This window comes from Oncorhynchus keta, chromosome 30 (genome assembly GCF_023373465.1).
Source record: "Oncorhynchus keta strain PuntledgeMale-10-30-2019 chromosome 30, Oket_V2, whole genome shotgun sequence".
NCBI classification, from domain to species: Eukaryota; Metazoa; Chordata; class Actinopteri; order Salmoniformes; family Salmonidae; genus Oncorhynchus; species Oncorhynchus keta.
Genome location: NC_068450.1, coordinates 17,016,778 through 17,038,572, shown reverse-complemented (window position 1 = coordinate 17,038,572; position 21,795 = coordinate 17,016,778). Strand labels below are relative to the sequence as shown.

Below are 21,795 nucleotides of genomic sequence, written 5' to 3'. Positions count from 1 at the left end.
TCTACTGATGATTTTGTCACAAAAAAAATGTTGCGTCAGAGAGTAGTGAATTTGTCCACCCTGGTCGTGGCACGGGCGATCGAGCCTAAAGCGTGCACTCGCAGAAACAGCTCAATATTATTTTTATTTGTCAAATGGCTGCCAAGCATCGATTATCATGGCATCAGAATAGGACCCATGATATTTATTGGAGAGGAGCATCAAGATCGCCACTGTGCTCTTTCACCACCCTGTGAAGTTCATTACTTATTTCATCTGTAGCCTATAAACTGCATGCTTCTCTGAGTCATCTCCGAGTCAATATAATCACGTGACTCCAATATGTTATATCAATATTTGCATATAAGATTCACTGCCATTTCTTGCATAATTAATTTTATCGACACAAAAAGATTCTGCATTGTCTAGCGTATTATGTCTGCAATTGGAAATTGTACTGACAAATTTGCTTGCATAAAAACTTTGGATGGAAACATAGTTATAGTTGGTTAGGCAGTTTCTGATTAGATTAGGCTAATGTTGGAGGGATGGCGCTATAGGGGAGGCTACATACATTAACTGGGTCAGAATATGCTGGGGCAACAGACTAGTAATTAGAACATGCATACGTTACATACAAGAACCACAGTCGTGGGTGTCTATTTACATCTGAAAATGAAAGCCAACCAGCAGTAGCAATAAATCATTTGATTTAAGAGAGCACACCAGATTATTTTGTGTGTGTGTATACACACACACACACACACACACACACACACACACACACACACACACACACACACACACACACACACACACACACACACACACACACACACCTTTCTGGCATAGTTTGAAAATAGGAACCACATGAAGAAGCATGAGGCAACAACAATAACATGACAGAACTCAAGTTGAGGTTTTGTCCTTTTTGTTTATTTATTTTGAACTTTGATAAAATGTCCAGTTCCTCCTCCACAGACAGACGCATGTAGGAGCCTGTCCAACAGTCACCCCAAACCTTTGACCAGGCTCAGACAGGGGGACCCCTCATAGGCCTAGCAGCCCCTCCAAAATAGAGTTGTTTTAAAAAAACAACGCAGCAACTCTGCCGTCCCAACCAATCCCGTCGTCCCTGTCAGTTTCATGTCAAATCTTGAACATTTCCCTCCTTTAAAAAAAAATTACAAGTACCGTTGATTTATGTACAAATCAAAAACTGTCCAACAAAGTTACAAACTGATTGCTTCTTCCAAGCCATTGAAGTATTATGTGTTTAATACACAGCTTCATGTCTTTCTAACTCAGGGATCAACACGTCTCCTTTCTCTTTTGGGGAGTTTCCTAAAAAAAACAAGTTTAAAAAAAAGGATGTTGAAGAAGGTGAATATGTGACGCATGCTGGTCATAAAGGACCAATCAGACGTCAGAACTGAACAGAAGATACAACAGCTCTCTCCACAGGAGGCAACGAGATACTGCTCAGATGTCCATCTCAAACTGGCTGTCATCTAGAGGGAGAGAGAGGAGAAAAGAGGGACATTAACAAAACTGTCGTTACTTGCATCTGTAGTCCGAACCACACCCATAATAACGGATTGACTGGGGGGGGGGGCAGTGTTGTGTTCATGTTTCTTATCAACTTCGTGTTTTTGTCAACTCCAGACAGGAGAGACAAATCTCCCAGAGCAGACAATCCCCTAACCCAATCCAGCCACCTCCCCCTCCCCTCCTCTTAACCCCTCTGTCTGTCTGGGGGGCACTAGTTGCAGACAGATTCACTAGGTATCAGGTTGGTTATCTGTGCTGAGTTAGTTGAGGTCAGGCCAGCACAAGGACACTAGATAACCAGTTTAATAGAGCTTGTTGTTTCAACAGCAGAGAGGGTGTGGCCTGGTGTGGTCAGAGGTTTAACTGCATCTGCTATTGGTTACGAGATGACTGGTGGAGAAGGCAAACCATCATCTATTGCTTTCTTTCTCTCAGGCAAAAATAGGGGGGTCAATCTCTAGCGCTCTCCCCTCTCTGCTTTCTCCCTCTCCCTTCTCTCTGTCCCTCTCTCTCTACTTAACTAGCCTACAGGTCACCATCATAGTACAGTGTGTGTTTTCAACCCCCAAAACAAAAGCGTACCCTATGACAACGATAGCCAGCTGATAGTAGAGACATCTTCAGCCAAGTAACATAAGATACACAGAGATAGTTGCAGTTTTGGATAGGAGAACATTATACGATGTTCTATGGGCAATTCCACGATAACAGAATTGCACCGAGACTTCAAATGTATGCCAAACAAAATCCATTGATTTCAAGTTTAACAAACCATACAACTTTATGATGCTTTTAACAATTTAAAACAGAACATTTTCCAAAAACACATTTACTGGAAGAACTGTGCAGATGCAAAGTTTGGTAACAGAATTACAGTAAAATCTCCCTCAGTTTGTGTCCACATTTTCCAAAAACTCAACGATTCAACGAAGTCTGCAGAAAGAATGGGGTGTCAGCTATGACATCAGAGTTTGAAATATATATATATATATATTTGGGTAAGTGAAGTGGATTTACACCCGGTAACGTAATTGCGGTGCCAAAATCACATCATGGGTCCCTGATCTGTACTACACAGAAATGCCTAATTATGGAAATGAAGGTCATTTTCTTCATGGTGATGCATCCTAAATTGGTACACAAAAAAGGTAGAAATATGCAATATCCTCTTTTGCATATTTGGGTATTACTCTAAACACTATTATTTTACATGAGCTCTGCCCCTTAACAAGACCAAATCTGTACTGAACTACACTGCTTTTCTTTACTGAACTCTTTTTTTATTTTATTTTTATTTCACCTTTATTTAACCAGGTAGGCTAGTTGAGAACAAGTTCTCATTTGCAACTGCGACCTGGCCAAGATAAAGCATAGCAGTGTGAACAGACAACAGAGTTACACATGGAGTAAACAATTAGCAAGTCAATAACACAGTAGAAAAAAATGGGCAATCTATATACAATGTGTGCAAAAGGCATGAGGAGGTAGGCGAATAATACAATTTTGCAGATTAACACTGGAGTGATAAATGATCAGATGGGCATGTACAGGTAGAGATATTGGTGATATTGGTGTGCAAAAGAGCAGAAAAGTAAATAAATAAAAACAGTATAAAAACAGTATGGGAATGAGGCAGGTGAAAAAGGGTGAGCTATTTACCTATAGACTATGTACAGCTGCAGCGATCGGTTAGCTGCTCGGATAGCTGATGTTTGAAGTTGGTGAGGGAGATAAAAGTCTCCAACTTCAGCGATTTTTGCAATTCGTTCCAGTCACAGGCAGCAGAGTACTGGAACGAAAGGCGGCCAAATGAGGTGTTGGCTTTAGGGATGATCAGTGAGATACACCTGCTGGAGCGCGTGCTACGGATGGGTGTTGCCATCGTGACCAGTGAACTGAGATAAGGCGGAGCTTTACCTAGCATGGACTTGTAAATGACCTGGAGCCAGTGGGTCTGGCGACGAATATGTAGTGAGGGCCAGCCGACTAGAGCATACAAGTCGCAGTGGTGGGTGGTATAAGGTGCTTTAGTGACAAAACGGATGGCACTGTGATAGACTGCATCCAGTTTGCTGAGTAGAGTGTTGGAAGCCATTTTGTAGATGACATCGCCGAAGTCGAGGATCGGTAGGATAGTCAGTTTTACTAGGGTAAGCTTGGCAGCGTGAGTGAAGGAGGCTTTGTTGCGGAATAGAAAGCCGACTCTGGATTTGATTTTTGATTGGAGATGTTTGATGTGAGTCTGGAAGGAGAGTTTGCAGTCTAGCCAGACACCTAGGTACTTATAGATGTCCACATATTCAAGGTTGGAACCATCCAGGGTGGTGATGCTAGTCGGGCATGCGGGTGCAGGCAGCGATCGGTTGAAAAGCATGCATTTGGTTTTACTCGCGTTTAAGAGCACTCTACAGAACTATGCACTGCTTTACTGAACTCTACAGAACTATGCACTGCTTTACTGAACTCTACAGAACTGTGCACTGCTTTACTGAACTATGCACTGCTTTACTGAACTCTACAGAACTATGCACTGCTTTACTGAACTCTACAGAACTATGCACTGCTTTACTGAACTCTACAGAACTATGCACTGCTTTACTGAACTCTACAGAACTATGCACTGCTTTACTGAACTCTACAGAACTATGCACTGCTTTACTGAACTCTACAGAACTATGCACTGCTTTACTGAACTCTACAGAACTATGCACTGCTTTACTGAACTCTACAGAACTATGCACTGCTTTACTGAACTCTACAGAACTATGCACTGCTTTACTGAACTCTACAGAACTATGCACTGCTTTACTGAACTCTACAGAACTATGCACTGCTTTACTGTACTCTGCTGTGAGAGCAGAATTATGTTATAATGCTGTAATTGCATCAAATGGTTGTTTTATTCAACGGAATAGAGGGTTCTTATAACTCCATTGTGTCTGTGTGAACTGAAAGTGGGCCTCAGGGGGATTTAACACTGACAGGAGATGTACATGGTGAAGCCCCAAAATTGCCCTCGCGAGAAGCTTGTGTTTCAGACATAAGGAAGTGGATGGCTGCAAACTTTCTACTTTTAAACTCGGACAAAACAGAGATGCTTGTTCTAGGTCCCAAGAAACAAAGAGATCTTCTTTTGAATCTGACAATTAATCTTGATGGTTGTACAGTCGTCTCAAATAAAACTGAAGGACCTCGGCGTTACTCTGGACCCATAAACTTAATTTAGTGCTAAATACGGCTGCTAGAATCCTGACTAGAACCAAGAAATCTGATCATATTACTCTCCAGTGCTAGCCTCCCTACACTGGCTTCCTGTTAAGGCAAAGGCTAATTGCAAGGTTTTACTGCTAACCTACAAAGCATTACATAGGCTTGCTCCTACCCATCCTGCCGTACATACCTACACGTACGCTACAATCACAAGACGCAGGCCTCCTAATTGTACCAAGAATTTCTAAGCAAACAGCTGGAGGCAGGGCTTTCTCCTATAGAGCTTCATTTTTATGGAATGGTCTGCCTACCCATGTGAGGGACGCAGACTCGGTCTCTACCTTTAAGTCTTTATTGAAGACTCATCTCTTCAGTAGGTCAAATGGTTGAGTGTAGTCTGGCCCAGGAGTGTGAAGGTGAAAGGAAAGGCTATGGAGCAACGAACCGCCCTTGCTCTCTCGCCGGATCCCCTCTCTCCACTGGGATTCTCTGCCTCAAACCCTATTACAGGGGCTGAGTCACTGGCGCTCAACCATGCCGTCCCTAGGAGGCATTGTCGCCCGCTGCTGTTCCTGTCAGGCATTGTCGCCCGTGCATAGTTCAGTAAAGCAGTGCATAGTTCAGTAAAGCAGTGCATAGTTCAGTAAAGCAGTGCATAGTTCAGTAAAGCAGTGCATAGTTCAGTAAAGCAGTGCATAGTTCAGTAAAGCAGTGCATAGTTCAGTAAAGCAGTGCATAGTTCAGTAAAGCAGTGCATAGTTCAGTAAAGCAGTGCATAGTTCTGTAAAGCAGTGCATAGTTCTGTAAAGCAGTGCATAGTTCTGTAAAGCAGTGCATAGTTCTGTAGAGTTCAGTAAAGCTGTGCATAGTTCTGTAGAGTGCAGTAAAGCAGTGCATAGTTCTGTAGAGTTCAGTAAAGCAGTGCATAGTTCTGTAGAGTTCAGTAAAGCAGTGCATAGTTCAGTAAAGCAGTGCATAGTTCTGTAGAGTTCAGTAAAGCAGTGCATAGTTCAGTAAAGCAGTGCATAGTTCTGTAGAGTTCAGTAAAGTGCACGTCTGTACAGAATGTGTGCGTGTTTACATACCTTACGCAGCAGCGTCTCGTGTGTTTACATACCGTACGCATCGTCTCGTGTGTTTACATACCGTACGCATCGTCTCGTGTGTTTACATACCGTACGCATCGTCTCGTGTGTTTACATACCGTACGCATCGTCTCGTGTGTTTACATACCGTACGCATCGTCTCGTGTGTTTACATACAGTACGCATCGTCTCGTGTGTTTACATACCGTACGCATCGTCTCGTGTGTTTACATACCGTACGCATCGTCTCGTGTGTTTACATACAGTACGCATCGTCTCGTGTGTTTACATACAGTACGCATCGTCTCGTGTGTTTACATACAGTACGCATCGTCTCGTGTGTTTACATACCGTACGCATCGTCTCGTGTGTTTACATACCGTACGCATCGTCTCGTGTGTTTACATACCGTACGCATCGTCTCGTGTGTTTACATACAGTACGCATCGTCTCGTGTGTTTACATACCTTACGCATAGTCTCGTGTGTTTACATACCATACGCATTGTCTCGTGTGTTCACATACAGTACGCATCGTCTCGTGTGTAATACATACCGTACGCATCGTCTCGTGTGTAATACATACCGTACGCATCGTCTCGTGTGTTTACATACCGTACGCATCGTCTCGTGCGTTTACATACCGTACGCATCGTCTTGTGTTTACATACCGTACGCATCGTCTCGTGCGTTTACATACCGTACGCATCGTCTCGTGCGTTTACATACCGTACGCATCGTCTCGTGCGTTTACATACCGTACGCATCGTCTCGTGCGTTTACATACCGTACGCATCGTCTCGTGCGTTTACATACCGTACGCATCGTCTCGTGCGTTTACATACCGTACGCATCGTCTCGTGTGTTTACATACCGTACGCATCGTCTCGTGTGTTTGCATACCGTACGCGTCGTCTCGTGTGTTTACATACCGTACGCGTCGTCTCGTGTGTTTACATACCGTACGCATCGTCTCGTGTGTTTACATACAGTACGCATCGTCTCGTGTGTTTACATACAGTACGCATCGTCTCGTGTGTTTACATACAGTACGCATCGTCTCGTGTGTTTACATACCGTACGCATCGTCTCGTGTGTTTACATACCGTACGCATCGTCTCGTGTGTTTACATACCGTACGCATCGTCTCGTGTGTTTACATACCGTACGCATCGTCTCGTGTGTTTATATGCCATATGCATGTCAAGTGGGGCGGCAGGTAGCCTAGTGGTTAGAGCATTGGACTAGTAACTGAAAGGTTGCAAGATCGAATCCCCGAGGTGACGAGGTAAAAATCTGTCGTTCTGCCCCTGAATAAGGCAGTTATCCCACTGTTCCTAGGCCTTCATTGAAAATAAGAATTTGTTCTTAACTGACTTGCCTAGTTAAATAAAAGGTATGCATGTCTAGTGTGTGCATACTCCTACCTGCCAGGTCCTTCTCCTCCTCCAGCTCCTCTTTTAGTTCCTGTAGTTTGCCCAGAGGGTGCAGAGCGGGCACCGTCACCCCAGGGATCTGCGGCAGGCAGCAGGGGGGAGTACGGGCGATGGGAGAGTTCCGACAGTCCAGGAGGAACTTCCTGTCATAGATTATGCGTGTTCCTGTCAGAGGTAGGGGGGGGGTCAGTTGACTTGCCAGTGAAGGGAACTGCACCATGTTGACCAAAGCATTGTGGTAAAACACGTGTAAATGGACTCATGTACCATAAATCTGTTAGAGGGACTAGTGGTCTACAAAATGGAGGCTTTAGTTCCTGATTTATCTAATCTGGTCCTTGAAAACTGGCCATGAAATGTCTGATGTCAAAACAACAAATACAAGAGAGTAATAAGTCCCTGACAGGGTAGAGGGAGAGATCTATCTGGAAGGAACTGAGAGTCCACCCCTCCCTGGCCTCAGGGTCAAGGCTGTTGGATGCATTCCAAAACACACACACCCTGTTCTCAGCCCAACGAGAGGGAGGATACGGAGGGGTGGTCGGTGGGTTGGCAGTAGTGTAGCACAGCAACATGTTATCCTAGAACCAGAAATTGGTAACAGAAGGCAGACTAGAACCAAACACACATAACTCTGTTGCCTGCACCGTGTAGTACACTTCAGGAGCACTGTGTAGTACAATTCAGATGTGTGCTGTGGTCATCAGCAGAGTTTCCTCTACATTCTGTTTGCTTAGGGGGGGCTGACGAGGCATCTTGTGGTGATACCCCATTCCTGAGGTGTTGAGGCAAACACCTTTGTTGTTCTGGAACCAAATATCATCTTCTCCTCCCCTAGACTATTAGGCATACGTACAGGAACATTTGACTTGCTACTCCATAATGTGTTGGGATGTCTACAGTAGAGACTGGTTGGTAAACAACTGGGCTCTGACAGGTTGCTGACAGACTGATGTCATCCTTTAATTGCAATGGAATATTGATAAACAGCCGCTAGATATATCATAGTGAATATCATGCTGATGAACTGAAGTTTGACCTGAACCACTGTGTACTAGATTAACTCGTTAGCAGACTGACAGAACATTTGATAAACAGCCGTTAGATGAGAATCATCCAATGTTTTGGTGTCTACTAGTGAAGTCTGCCCTGGACAGGGTTAAAACAGAGGTGCAGTGCAGTATTTAGAATTAGTACAGCATGCTGGAGTTAAAACTGTTTTGCACTTTAGCAGTTCTATTTCCACACACACTATAGAAACCTCTGCCAGTTGAGCAGGCTATCCTGAACAAAAGGGGAGGGGAAGGTGTGTGTGTGTGTGTGTGTGTGTGTGTGTGTGTGTGTGTGTGTGTGTGTGTGTGTGTGTGTGTACATTGGGGCAGGAAATCAGGGAGAATTATACAGAGAGAGCAGGCCAGCCAGCAACTAAACTATAGTGCCCTGGCTATGAGTTATGCAGAAGAGGCCCAGCTCTGTGGCCAATCTCTTTGTCCACAGGAAACGTACCACATCCCATTTAATGCGCCTCATTCTGTTTCATTACATTACAACAGGGAGTGGAGTTGGTACATGATTGGCCGAGGGACCGGAAGAGTCTCTCCATATCATTTGCATGCTTGTTGTGCTCACATCAGCAGTTAGTCGCAGAAAATGTACTTCTGGTTTTAGAGACATAGTGTCAAACTGTTCTAGACCATCTGTTGTAAGGCATCAATGAAGACTCCCCAATAAGCAGTGTAATGACAGTAACAGCTGTTATAGCCATGTTATAACTACTCCTTAAAGTGCATAACTAAGTTGTTCTGGTCTGGCCATGCCTTCCACAACACATAAGAGTCGTGAAGGATCCATAGAGGGCCTGAAACTACACTGCTTTCTGCTCTCCTCAGCTAAATCACACATTGCACCACTCCCTCCAGGTTTCCTCCCACATGTCCTAACTTCAACCATTCTTAGAAAGGCCTATTTGCACACCATTTATGCTTCCAAATCCCGCCCCCTTTTTCTCCCTCGCTCCAAGTCTACCTCTCTCACTACTTGGCTGGAACACAATGTTCCCTACAGTATTCCTGAAATGCACCAGGGCAGCTGCGGGTCATAGAGGGGATGTCTCCTCTCCTTCACAATCAACCCTGAATCTGGCCCCGCCCACCCATGAATCTGGCCCCGCCCACCCGTAGGTCATAGTTTAAGAGGAGCTTGTTGTCCACCAGTATTTTTCCGCTTCAGAACGTTGCACAGGCCAACCATAACTCCCATCACTATGGCTACTTCGCTTGAATAATGTGCCATGGTTTTCTGATATGTTGCAGATCCCAAAGAACAAAACATCTGTCTCTAAGCTAAAACTACATTTGGCCCAGTCAAACTTAATTAGGAATTGGTTCCCAACATAGCACCTTACATGAGTGTTGTTGTGAATGGGAATTGCAGCAGCGACTTTGCACAGGTCTGAGCTGTGTGTAGTAAACAGACAGTACCGAATCCGACCACCAGACTGCACGTAAGCAGCCATGAGGTTAAACCAATGAGCGTGAACAAGTAAACCTAGTTTTTTCCCCACATCCTGAAAAATGCATTTTTTATTTTCATCTGTCAATAAGAAAAGCTTTACCAGTAAAGGAAGAGTGACCGCTGTATTAAAAAGACTGGAGGCAATAATATGAATGAAGTTGCATTTAAAACATCACATAGCAAGCATACACAATTTCCAACAAACAGTACATACAGTACGCTGCAAGTCAGACAGACGGAGCACAGTACGCTACAAGTCAAACAGACAGACCACAGTACGCTGCAAGTCAGACAGACGGAGCACAGTACGCTACAAGTCAAACAGACAGACCACAGTACGCTACAAGTCAGACAGACGGAGCACAGTACGCTACAAGTCAGACAGACGGAGCACAGTACGCTACAAGTCAGACAGACGGAGCACAGTACGCTACAAGTCAGACAGACGGAGCACAGTACGCTACAAGTCAAACAGACGGAGCACAGTACGCTACAAGTCAAACAGACAGATAGCTAGACTAGTTTTAGCCAGCTAAGCGCATGGCGCGCATGTATTATGCACGACCAAAATAAAGTCGCGAGACTAAGGGTTGAGTAACGTTGATGAGTGGTTACAAGATTTGGGTAAGTAAATGTACTTTTCAAAACAGCTATACATAACGTGATTTCCTTGCATAATAATGTTATTTCCTTGCATAACCTTAGACAAGTTAGCTAGTTTAGTTCCCCTTTTCCCGCGACATAACGTTGGTTTTCTAGATGTAATTTGTTTTGGCTGGCTAAAGTTAGCTAAATTATCCCTGGTACAAAACGTGTTGTACGTGGTTGATCATAAACAAGCAAAACATCCGGCTCCGTGCTCTTACCCCCGGGCGTTGTGGAGAAGAGAGTACCCCCGGGAGTCTGACTGTAGCAGTCTGGGAGCTGAGACCAGTCTTTCAGGGTGAGAACCCGGGTAGGGATTGGGCAACTCTTCGCCTGCTGAGAGTTGGTTGTCATTCTGAGTTTGTTTGGGTTCTTCTGATCAACCGCAGAAAGATGCTTCGTGTGAAGATCGGCTGATCTTACAGATTCAATTGTTTACAAAAAAATAAAATCTCCCAAGTAATTTGCTAACAAGATCCACAACAATTAAAATTGAGTTAAAATGTGCTAACAAAATAAAACATACGGAATCGACTGCAGTTCAGGGCGAACGGTTTTGTTGCCAGATAAGTATCGCTGTCAGGTCATCCAGCTAGAGAGACGAACTGGGGGATGTTGAACGTGTTCGCCTGCATTTAATAACTACCAGGGTGACTCTGGTCATGTGACGTGTTGTGATTACAAGAACATGATCTCCACGACGAAGGGCGACTGGCTCCTCAATCATATACTAGTTCCGCCTGTGAAGGGTGGATCATAGTGTAGGGCTGTCAAAACGGAGTGATGTGATCCTTTTGGTGCATAAATAATCCAGTGGATCTAATCTGAAGCGATGGTGTAAACAAGTCCCAACTTGTTTTACTAGACAACAATGGCAAAAGCAAAAACATTATTCAGCAGAAACAACACCAAGAATGAACTGCTCCACATCAACTCACCACATTCTGATAATGTACCTACCAGAATATGACTGAGCCCAGCCATAGAAGTTATGACATCACAAAATGGATCCGTCTGTGCATTGATTCCACTCTGAACAACATTCCCATGTTTACATGTGATCTGATTAACAATATGTACACAGGCTGGGTCTATTGTACATTCATGCCTGCACAATAAACTTCTCACCCCAGTGAGATAAAATATATTTAATTGGTATACAGTAATGATTGTTTTACAATACATGTCATGGGAACAGGAAATGTGCTACTGTTTGACAGAGGTCTTCTGACCCATTGAACAGAACGGTCATCATAACTCAGTTTCACCCCAAACTGTTAACTAATGTGCACACGGTTCCCGAAACGGTGAAATAACACACACGACCTCGCATGCCTCATATCTTCCTTGTTGCCTCAGGCATACATCAATCTGTCTCCAAGCCCCCAGCAGTCAGGCTCCCACAGCATTAGATCATCTGTTTATCACGGAGAAGGAAATCCCAGGTAGTTCGTTTCTCCAGACGTGAGTAGCTAGTTTATCTAGTGGGACGTGACCAACGTCTAATTTTCAGGGTAAATAGCTCGAGGCAGGTTGATTTGTTGTGATGTCATTGCGTGATAACGTAAAACTGCGTCATTATGTAGAATACACAATAACTTTACTCAAATTGACTGGCCGTCTCGACAAAAAATATGATTTGACATTTGTTCAGGTACAGACTCACACTCCTTTCTGTACAATTTTGATTGATGTTGTAAGTTCTGTTCAATATCAAATATTCGTGACCAAGTATATTCATTGGGTTTGGCTCGTCGAACCCGTACCTCTGCTGCTGCAGTCAGCCAACAATGATTTGCAATTTGCTGCTGGCGTCACTCACAATGCACTTTTGAAGCCAGGCACGTGTGTTGGGCACTGAGTGTGTGACAGAGAACATCGTTTTTGTGTAATTTAGAGGGGAAATGCGTGCATTTTAGCATTTGAGTCACTTTTCAAAAGGAACTTTTAGCAACATATACAATTTTAAAAGTAGCTACATTTGTTGCTAGGTGCTGTTTGAAAAAAAAGTTGCCAGAGTAGTCTGAAAAGTTGCTAAATTGGCATCACTGGATGCCAGAGGAAGAGCGATGGACTAGTAACCGAAATGTTGAATCCCCGAGCTGACTAGATACAAATCTGTCGTTCTGCCCCTGAGCAGGCAGTTAACCCACTGTTCCTAGGCCGTAATAGATAATAACAATTTGTTCTTAACTGACTTGCCTTGTTAAAAGGTTAAAACATTTTTAACTGTTGGTGGACAGAATGGAAGCGTTCCTATGCTCTGATCTTACTGACATATTACATTGCCCGAATAGGTATTTTAAATATTAGCTAGCCACATATGTTATAGCAATTTGTCCGTTGATAACGTGGCCTGCCTGCCATAGCTGTGGAATCCGCCATTTCCAATGCCGCGTTCACATGCTAGTCGCAACTAGGAAACTCGAAAATGTTTGACTTGCCAACTAACCGGTTGTAAATGACATATTTCACTGGCTGTGTAAATGTGAAGCATCTGCCTGCTGTTTCCACTCACTAGGCAGAGGAAGCCCATTGTCCGGCAGGGGGAGAAGATGGAACGAGATGGATGTTGGCATTCTGCACATTTTCTCATCAATGAAACATTACAATCTGTGCCAAACAGAGTGGACAACGTTTTGTAGACTTTACCCTTCGCCAAAGTTTTAAATAATGTCAGTTGTTTAGAAGGACTTCTGCAACGGAAATATACAAATGTAGCGAGAACGCGCCAATAGGATCTCGCTAGCTCTTGTCTGTTTTGACCACAGGCTGTGGTCTATCTTAGTCTTAAAAACGTATAATACACGTCTTACCATTAAGCAAGTCGGGAAAATGTCAGTTTCCTTTTTCCGACCAGTACGAGAACGCGACATTAACTAGCACGTGTATTCCGCTTCACAAGCATGCACAGCATCAACAGCCAATCCAGTAAGGGTTGGAAGCTATAACGAGTCAATGGCTGCATTCCAAACACTTTAAAAAGTCATGTTTTTGTTTGGTTAGATTTTGGAAATGGTAAAAATATATATATTTTCCCCCAGAAGTTCACGCTAGGCAGGCCAACGTTAGTTAGCTAATTAATTAGCTAGCTATCATACAGTGGGCGTATATTAATGATATAGTTAATAAAAGTAGACATGCAATCATAGTTGACTGTAGCGCATAAAGCACCCACAAGCTACCGGTGTCTGAAAACACAATCATCGCGGATTGAACGAGTGACACATTTCCAGGTGGTCCATTTAAAAATCATTCCTCACCCTGCAAGTGTAAACTCATCACACGTCATGAAACGTCATCAGAAGTGTCCACTTAATTTGAGGACTGAGGGGATAGTGTGTGTATTTTAAGTGTTTGAAATGCAGACATGGTCTTCAATTGAAGTAAGCAACCGACTGTAGACGAAAGTCGAGGAGTGAATTCGGGGAGGTGCATCTGCGACAGCCGAAAATCGGACACTAACATGCTGACTAGACCGGGCACGCCATTATGCCTGTTGATTTTGTTCATCCACACCAGATGCGGAGGTTGAAATATCAAAAGTTCTGAACCACCTATATTAATTTGGGACAGTTCGAAAACCATGACACATTAATGTTCATTTAGCTAGCTAGCTTGCTGTTCCTAGCTAATTTGCCCAAAGATATAAACATTGTTTTGTTATTTGACCCGAAATGCAAAATCTTCTAATTTGACAATTAATCCAAAGGGGTAAACCGAGTCGGTTTCTAGTCATCTCTCCCATTCTGTCTTCTTCGGACTATATTGCGGTTTGCAACCAACTTTAAGGTGCATTACCACCACAAACTTGACTGGAGTGTGGACCACCTGGGTATATGCTCCTAAAAACCAATGAGGAGATGGGAGGAGGGACTTGCAGCGCATCATGTGTAAAATAAAAATTGAACCAAGTTCTATTTTAGCACCATTTGTATAAAATTATTGAATAACGTGCAAATATGTTTTTTTTTAACACAAGCAGTGGCCAGCATGTGGATCAGATCAACATGGCAGTGTTGCCATTGTTTATTAATATCTGCATTGACCCTTCGATTTTGATTTTATTTTTGCACTTCACACACTGCTGCTATGCTCTTTATCAGTTATCCTGATATGCCTAGTCACATTACATGTCTACCCATACCACTCCAGTATCCCTCCCTGCACATTGTAAATATGGTATTGGCACTGACCAATTACCTGTATATAGCTTAATTTCTTTCTCGTGTTCTTAGGTGTTTTTGTTCAACTTTACTTATTTGTTTTATAGTACTACTGATATTGATTACTGCATTGTTGGGAAAGGAATTTCCCTGTACTTGTGCATGTGACAACTTGGAAGTCTTTTTGTGGAAATAAACCTCCATACCTTGCACACATACACAAATCATATGTACATTAAATCATCCAGTAGTGTGTGCGCCTTAATCACATTCATCTGTATTACTTCACCATATACAGTGGGGCAAAAAAGTATTTCGTCAGCCACCAATTGTGCAAGTTCTCCCACTTAAAAAGATTAGGCCTGTCATTTTCATCATAGGTACACTTCAACTATGACAGACAAAATGAGAAAAGAAAATCACATTGTAGGAAAATAAGTATTTGGTCAATAACAAAAGTTCCTCAATACTTTGTTATATACCCTTTGTTGGCAATGACAGAGGTCAAACCTTTTCTGTAAGTCTTCACAAGGTTTTCACATACTGTTGCTGGTATTTTGGCCCATTCCTCCATGCAGATCTCCTCTAGAGCAGTGATGTTTTGGGGCTGTTGCTGGGCAACATGGACTTTCAACTCCCTCCAAAGATTTTCTATGGGGTTGAGATCTGGAGACTGGCTAGGCCACTCCAGGACCTTGAAATGCTTCTTACGAAGCCACTCCTTCGTTACCCGGGCGGTGTGTTTGGGATCATTGTCATGCTGAAAGACCCAGCCACGTTTCATCTTCAATGCCCTTGCTGATGGAAGGAGGTTTTCACTCAAAATCTCACAATACATGGCTCCATTCATTCTTTCCTTTACACGTCCTGGTCCCTTTGCAGAAAAACAGCCCCAAAGCATGATGTTTCCACCCCCATGCTTCACAGTAGGTATGGTGTTCTTTGGATGCAACTCAGCATTCTTTGTCCTCCAAACACGACGAGATGAGTTTTTACCAAAAAGTTATATTTTGGTTTCATCTGACCATGACATTCTCCCAATCTTCTTCTGGATCATCCAAATGCTCTCCAGCAAACTTCAGACGGGCCTGGACATGTACTGGCTTAAGCAGGGAGACGCGTAGGATTTGAGTCCCTGGCGGCATAGTGTGTTACTGATGGTAGGCTTTGTAACCTTGGTCCCAGCTCTCTGCAGGTCATTCATAGGTCACCCACAGTTGATTTCTTCAAACCAAGCTGCTTACCTATTGCAGATTCAGTCTTCCCAGCCTGGTGCAAGTCCACAATTTTGTTTCTGGTGTCCTTTGACAGCTCTTTGGTCTTGGCCATAGTGGAGTTTGGAGGGTGACTGTTTGAGGTTGTGGACAGGTGTCTTTTATACTGATAACAAGTTCAAACAGGTGCCATTAATACAGGTAACGAGTGGAGGACAGAGGAGCCTCTTAAAGAAGAAGTCACAGGTCTGTGAGAGCCAGAAATCTTGCTTGTTTGTAGGTGACCAAATACTTATTTTCCACCATAATTTGCAAATAAATTAATTAAAAATCCTACAATGTGATTTTCTGGATTTTTTTCCTCTCATTTGTTTGTCATAGTTGAAGTGTACCTATGATAAAAAGACGAGGCCTGTAATTTTCAAGTGGGAGAACTTGCACAGTTGGTGGCTGACTAAATACTTTTTTGACCCATTGTATGTGGTAAATACCACCTTCCCACTTGATTAGCTGTTAATATTTATTAAATGTATCGCATCGGAGCCATGAGTTGTGTGCAGATGTTATTCTCTAAGATGACAATATATAAATACATTGTTGTCACTTGTCAAACATGCTATTCATTTTGGTGAAATGAAAACAAAGCCCTACCTACACGAACAAAAAGGTACACCGCCACAAGTACATATCAATATGTTTATTGAATATTAAGGTAAATATTTCACATTAATACAGGCTACGTAAAGTAGAGCCACTATACGACGTGAAATGTACTCTCAATTTAACCCTTTTTTAGTATGTAAACAATTATACATGTATTTACCACTAAAAGGTATTCTGATTTCTTTCCCTCTCTTTAGGTAATCATCATCCTCTAGTTGTTGGTTGAGTATCATCAGCTCCGTCGTCATCACCTTCGTCAGGTCTCCCCCTGAGGAGAGCGACAACTCTGCACGTGGGTCAAAGTCCTACATCTATGCTACACAGAGCATGGAGCCTGTTGGACAGGCTGTCACCATCAATTTGGTTGTTCATCAGACATCAACAGTACTTGAATTAGGGCCCAGAATTTTCCCTCCCGACCCCACCACCATAACAGCCCTCGCTCAAATTGTAGTATATTTCTTATTTTGAGTTAGGCACATTAAAGAAAGGTGTCAAGATAATTTCTCTCCAATTCTTCAAACTCTGCTTTGCTCTCCGTCTCTACTAAAGTTAACATGTTACACAAGTCTGTTCGTTTTTGTTGTCTCATCAGGGTTTTGTTGTCAGTTGGAAATTAAATTCATGTTTGTGGTGTGTGATGTGGATGTGTGTTTGATTGCTGTCAATGCCGGCCGGCTAGTTGACGTGGTTCAGGTGCACATGAGGAGGCCAGGTCCCAGGCCACACCTGAACGAGAAGAGGAAATTGGATTAGCAAAGAACTGTGTGTGTGTGTGTGTGTGTGTGTGTGTGTGTGTGTGTGTGTATGTGTGTGTGTATAAAGTCTCACCTGCTGTGGGTCGGGGTTGTCTGTGTTGTTGGGGACCACCTTGATGATGGGGCTCCATGCAGGGTCAGCAGGGTGCAGCCCGTTGAACATCGCCCCCCCTGGACCCTCTCCCATAGGGGGGTTGGGGGGCAGCATGGTCCCTCCATACATCGACATGGCCATACCCTGGTGTTTGATGACAAGGTTATTAATACACATCACAACCAGGTTTACTAACTACAGTATATTAACACGGTCCTACCCTGGAGACAACCAGTTCACTAACTACAGTATATTAACATGGTCCTACCCTGGAGACAACCAGTTCACTAACTACAGTATATTAACACGGTCCTACCCTGGAGACAACCAGTCCACCAACTACAGTATATTAACACGGTCCTACCCTGGAGACAACCAGACCACTAACTACAGTATATTAACACGGTCCTACCCTGGAGACAACCAGTATATTAACATGGTCCTACCCTGGAGACAACCAGGTTTACTAACTACAGTATATTAACATGGTCCTACCCTGGAGACAACCAGTCCACCAACTACAGTATATTAACATGGTCCTACCCTGGAGACAACCAGTCCACTAACTACAGTATATTAACATGGTCCTACCCTGGAGACAACCAGTCCACTAACTACAGTATATTAACATGGTCCTACCCTGGAGACAACCAGTCCACCAACTACAGTATATTAACATGGTCCTACCCTGGAGACAACCAGTCCACTAACTACAGTATATTAACACGGTCCTACCCTGAAGACAACCAGTCCACTAACTACAGTATATTAACACGGTCCTACCCTGGAGACAACCAGTCCACCAACTACAGTATATTAACACGGTCCTACCCTGGAGACAACCAGGTTTACTAACTACAGTATATTAACATGGTCCTACCCTGGAGACAACCAGTCCACTAACTACAGTATATTAACACGGTCCTACCCTGGAGACAACCAGTATATTAACATGGTCCTACCCTGGAGACAACCAGTATATTAACATGGTCCTACCCTGGAGACAACCAGTATATTAACATGGTCCTACCCTGGAGACAACCAGTATATTAACACGGTCCTACCCTGGAGACAACCAGTCCACCAACTACAGTATATTAACATGGTCCTACCCTGGAGACAACCAGTATATTAACATGGTCCTACCCTGGAGACAACCAGTATATTAACATGGTCCTACCCTGGAGACAACCAGTATATTAACATGGTCCTACCCTGGAGACAACCAGTATATTAACATGGTCCTACCCTGGAGACAACCAGTATATTAACATGGTCCTACCCTGGAGACAACCAGTATATTAACACGGTCCTACCCTGGAGACACAGACAAAAAGAGGAATGGCCATTTGTGATGATATGATCCTTTCATGTGTGTGTTACCTTGGGGAAGTCCATGTAGTTGTTGGGGTGGTTAATGTGTTGCTGGTGGTAGTTAGCGGGGTTAGAGATGCCGGTGTCGTCCTGCTCCATGGGCTGGTACTGGGAGAAAGTGTGGTCCGCCTGCAGCCCAGGGTGGATCACGTGACTGCCCATCAGGGGCTGAGACCAACCTGACATGGCTTCTAGAGGTGAGGGAGACGGGAGGTAAGACACACAGAGTGATACGGGGTGTGTGTGAGGGAGACGGGAGGTGAGAGACCAACGGGGTGTGTGCGAGGGAGACGGGAGGTGAGAGACAGAAATGGGGGGTGTGCGCGAAGGGGTGTGTGTATAGCCATCAGCTGTATATCAGGGCAGTAAGACATTGGGGATGGAGAGACCAGCGTGGGTTAGAGGTTGTGTGTGTGTGTCTGGTATGTGTGTGACTACTCACCCGAGGCGCTGCCGACTCCGAAGGACCATATGCCTCCCTGTCCTACAGGAGCGGTATAGGAGGTCTGGAGGAGAGGAGGGTTGACGGTGGTCTGTCTGATCCTTGCCAGCCTCTCTGTCCCGATGGGAGGAGGCACCTTCCTGTCCTGCTGGCTGCTGCCCTGCTTGGCCTGGTGGGGAGGGGGGGCCACGGGGCCAGACGATGACACCGTGGAGGGAGGGGGCACCGCCTGGGACTCCCCTGGGAAGATGAGTGGTTAAAGGTTAGTGGTTTTGAGTCTAAAACACAGTTAAGCAAAAATCTCTTAAATTGTATTAGTTAAATAATTTATGTTCTGTGTGTTGAATTCCCGGAAAATAAGCTTCATGGCCATTTTAGGTTCATTTTCACACATCTGTGTCAGTACCTGATGTGGCAGCGCTCCAGGGGTGAGGGGAGAAGTGCTGTCTGCTGAAGGAGGGGGTGCCCACAGCTGCTGGCCCGTGTAGATAGACTGGACTACCAGACATACTGGTAGCATAGCTGGTCAAAGCTACATACGGAGAAAGGAGAGAGAGTTAGAGGCCTATAGACTGCAGGTAGACTGGACTACCAGACATACTGGTAGCATAGCTGGTCAAAGCTACATACGGAGAAAGGAGAGAGCGTTAGAGGCCTATAGACTGCAGGTACACTGGACTACCAGACATACTGGTAGCATAGCTGGTCAAAGCTACATACGGAGAAAGGAGAGAGAGTTAGAGGCCTATAGACTGCAGGTAGACTGGACTACCAGACATACTGGTAGCATAGCTGGTCAAAGCTACATACGGAGAAAGGAGAGAGAGTTAGAGGCCTATAGACTGCAGGTACACTGGACTACCAGACATACTGGTAGCATAGCTGGTCAAAGCTACATACGGAGAAAGGAGAGAGTTAGAGCCCTATAGACTGCAGGTACACTGGAATACCAGACATACTGGTAGCATAGCTGGTCAAAGCTACATACGGAGAAAGGAGAGAGAGTTAGAGGCCTATAGACTGCAGGTAGACTGGACTACCAGACATACTGGTAGCATAGCTGGTCAAAGCTACATACGGAGAAAGGAGAGAGAGTTAGAGGCCTATAGACTGCAGGTAGACTGAACTACCAGACATACTGGTAGCATAGCTGGTCAAAGCTACATACGGAGAAAGGAGAGAGAGTTAGAGTTGGGAGTTGGAAGTTTACATACACTTAGGTTGGAGTCAATAAAACTTGTTTTTCAACCACTCCACAAATTTCTTGTGAACAAACTATAGTATTGGCAAGTCGGTTAGGACATCTACTTTGTGTATGACTAGTAATTTTTCCAACAATTGTTTAGACAGATTATTTCACTTATAATTCAGTGTATCACAATTCCAGTGGGTCAGAAGTTCACATACACTAAGTTGAATGTGTCTTTAAACAGCTTGGAAAATTCCAGAATAGGAAGTCATGGCTTTAGAAGCTTCTGATAGGCTAATTGACATTATTTGAGTCAATTGGGAGGTGTGCCTGTGGATGTATTTCAAGGCCCCTACCTTCAAACTCAGTGCCTCTTTGCTTGACATCATGGGAAAATCCAAAGAAATCAGCCAAGACCTCAGAAAAAAAAGTTAGACCTCCACAGGTCTGATTCATCCTTGGGAGCAATTTTCAAATGCCTGAAGGTACCACACCACATTCATCTGTACAAACAATAGTACGCAAGTATAAACACCATGGGACCACGCAGCCGTCATACTGCTCAGGAAGGAGACGCGTTCCTGTCTCCTAGAGATTCATGTACTTTTGCGAAAAGTGCAAATCAATCCCAGAACAAGAGCAAAGGACCTTGTGAAGATGCTGGAGGAAACAGGTACAAAAATATCAATATCCACATTAAAATGAGTCCTATATCGACATAACCTGAATGGCTGCTCAGCAAGGAAGAAGCCACTGCTCCAAAACAGCCATAAAAAAGCCAGACTAAGATTTGCAACTGCACATGGGGACAAAGATCACACTATTTGGAGAAATGTCCTCTGGTCTGATGAAACAGAAATATAACTGTTTGACAATAATGACCATCATTATGTTTGGAGGAAAAATGGGGAGGCCTGCAAGCCGAAGAACACCATCCCAACCGTGAAGCACAGGGGTGGCAGCATCATGTTATGGGGGTGCTTTGCTGCAGGGGGGACTGGTGCACCTCACACAATAGATGGCATCATGAGGTAGGAAAATTATGTTGATATATTGAAGCAACATCTCAAGACAGTCAGGAAGTTAAAGCTTGGTTGCAAATGGGTCTTCCAAATGGACAATGACCCCAAGCATACTTCCAAAGTTGTGTCAAAATGGCTTAAGGACAACAAAGTCAAGGTATTGGAGTGGCCTCAATCCTATAGAAAATGTGTGGGCAGAACTGAAAAAGCGTGTGCGAACAAGGAGGCCTTACAAACCTGACTCAGTTACACCAGCTCTGTCAGGAGGAATGGGCCAAAATTCACCCAACTTATTGTGAGAAGCTTGTGGAAGGGTACCCAAAACTTTTGACCCAAGTTAAACAATTTAAAGGCAATGCTACCAAATACTAATTGAGTGTATGTAAACTTTTGACCCACTGGGAATGTGATGAAGTAAAAGCTGAACTAAAATCAGTCGCTCTACTATTATTCT

The 21,795-nt window shown here is 43.9% G+C and overlaps 2 protein-coding genes and 3 long non-coding RNA genes across 9 annotated transcripts in view; 2 read left to right on the top strand and 3 right to left on the bottom strand.

The window, feature by feature from the left end:
• Nucleotides 1-893: 893 nt before the first annotated feature.
• LOC118374650 (eukaryotic translation initiation factor 4E-binding protein 3-like) lies at nt 894-11,084 on the bottom strand. The gene is made up of 3 exons (XM_035761111.2): nt 10,641-11,084; nt 7,252-7,425; nt 894-1,490 (listed from the first exon to the last, which is right to left on the bottom strand). The coding sequence occupies exons 1-3, from the start codon at nt 10,771-10,773 to the stop codon at nt 1,462-1,464; spliced, it is 336 nt and encodes a 111-aa protein (XP_035617004.1). The 5' UTR covers nt 10,774-11,084; the 3' UTR covers nt 894-1,461.
• On the bottom strand, nt 4,027-7,245 carry LOC127913940 (uncharacterized). Of its 4 annotated transcripts, none has more exons than XR_008087338.1 (2): nt 6,670-7,245; nt 4,027-6,292 (listed from the first exon to the last, which is right to left on the bottom strand). It is a non-coding gene; the product is annotated as an uncharacterized LOC127913940 (long non-coding RNA). The 4 variants fall into 4 exon arrangements; XR_008087339.1 differs by having other exon boundaries at nt 6,699-7,245; XR_008087340.1 differs by having other exon boundaries at nt 6,728-7,245.
• LOC127913941 (uncharacterized) lies at nt 10,198-17,098 on the top strand. Its single transcript, XR_008087342.1, has 2 exons — nt 10,198-10,398; nt 16,660-17,098. It is a non-coding gene; the product is annotated as an uncharacterized LOC127913941 (long non-coding RNA).
• LOC118374652 (ankyrin repeat and KH domain-containing protein 1-like) overlaps nt 16,482-21,795 on the bottom strand; it is a 78,200-nt gene continuing 72,886 nt past the window's right edge. The window contains 5 exon segments of the mRNA XM_052487935.1: nt 16,482-17,191; nt 17,294-17,458; nt 18,698-18,879; nt 19,131-19,370; nt 19,537-19,662. Coding sequence (XP_052343895.1) covers nt 17,141-17,191; nt 17,294-17,458; nt 18,698-18,879; nt 19,131-19,370; nt 19,537-19,662 — 764 coding nt within the window. The 3' untranslated portion in view covers nt 16,482-17,140.
• On the top strand, nt 19,615-20,210 carry LOC127913943 (uncharacterized). 2 transcript variants are annotated; one of them, XR_008087345.1, is made up of 3 exons: nt 19,615-19,708; nt 19,799-19,888; nt 20,067-20,210. It is a non-coding gene; the product is annotated as an uncharacterized LOC127913943 (long non-coding RNA). The 2 variants fall into 2 exon arrangements; XR_008087344.1 differs by having other exon boundaries at nt 19,799-19,978.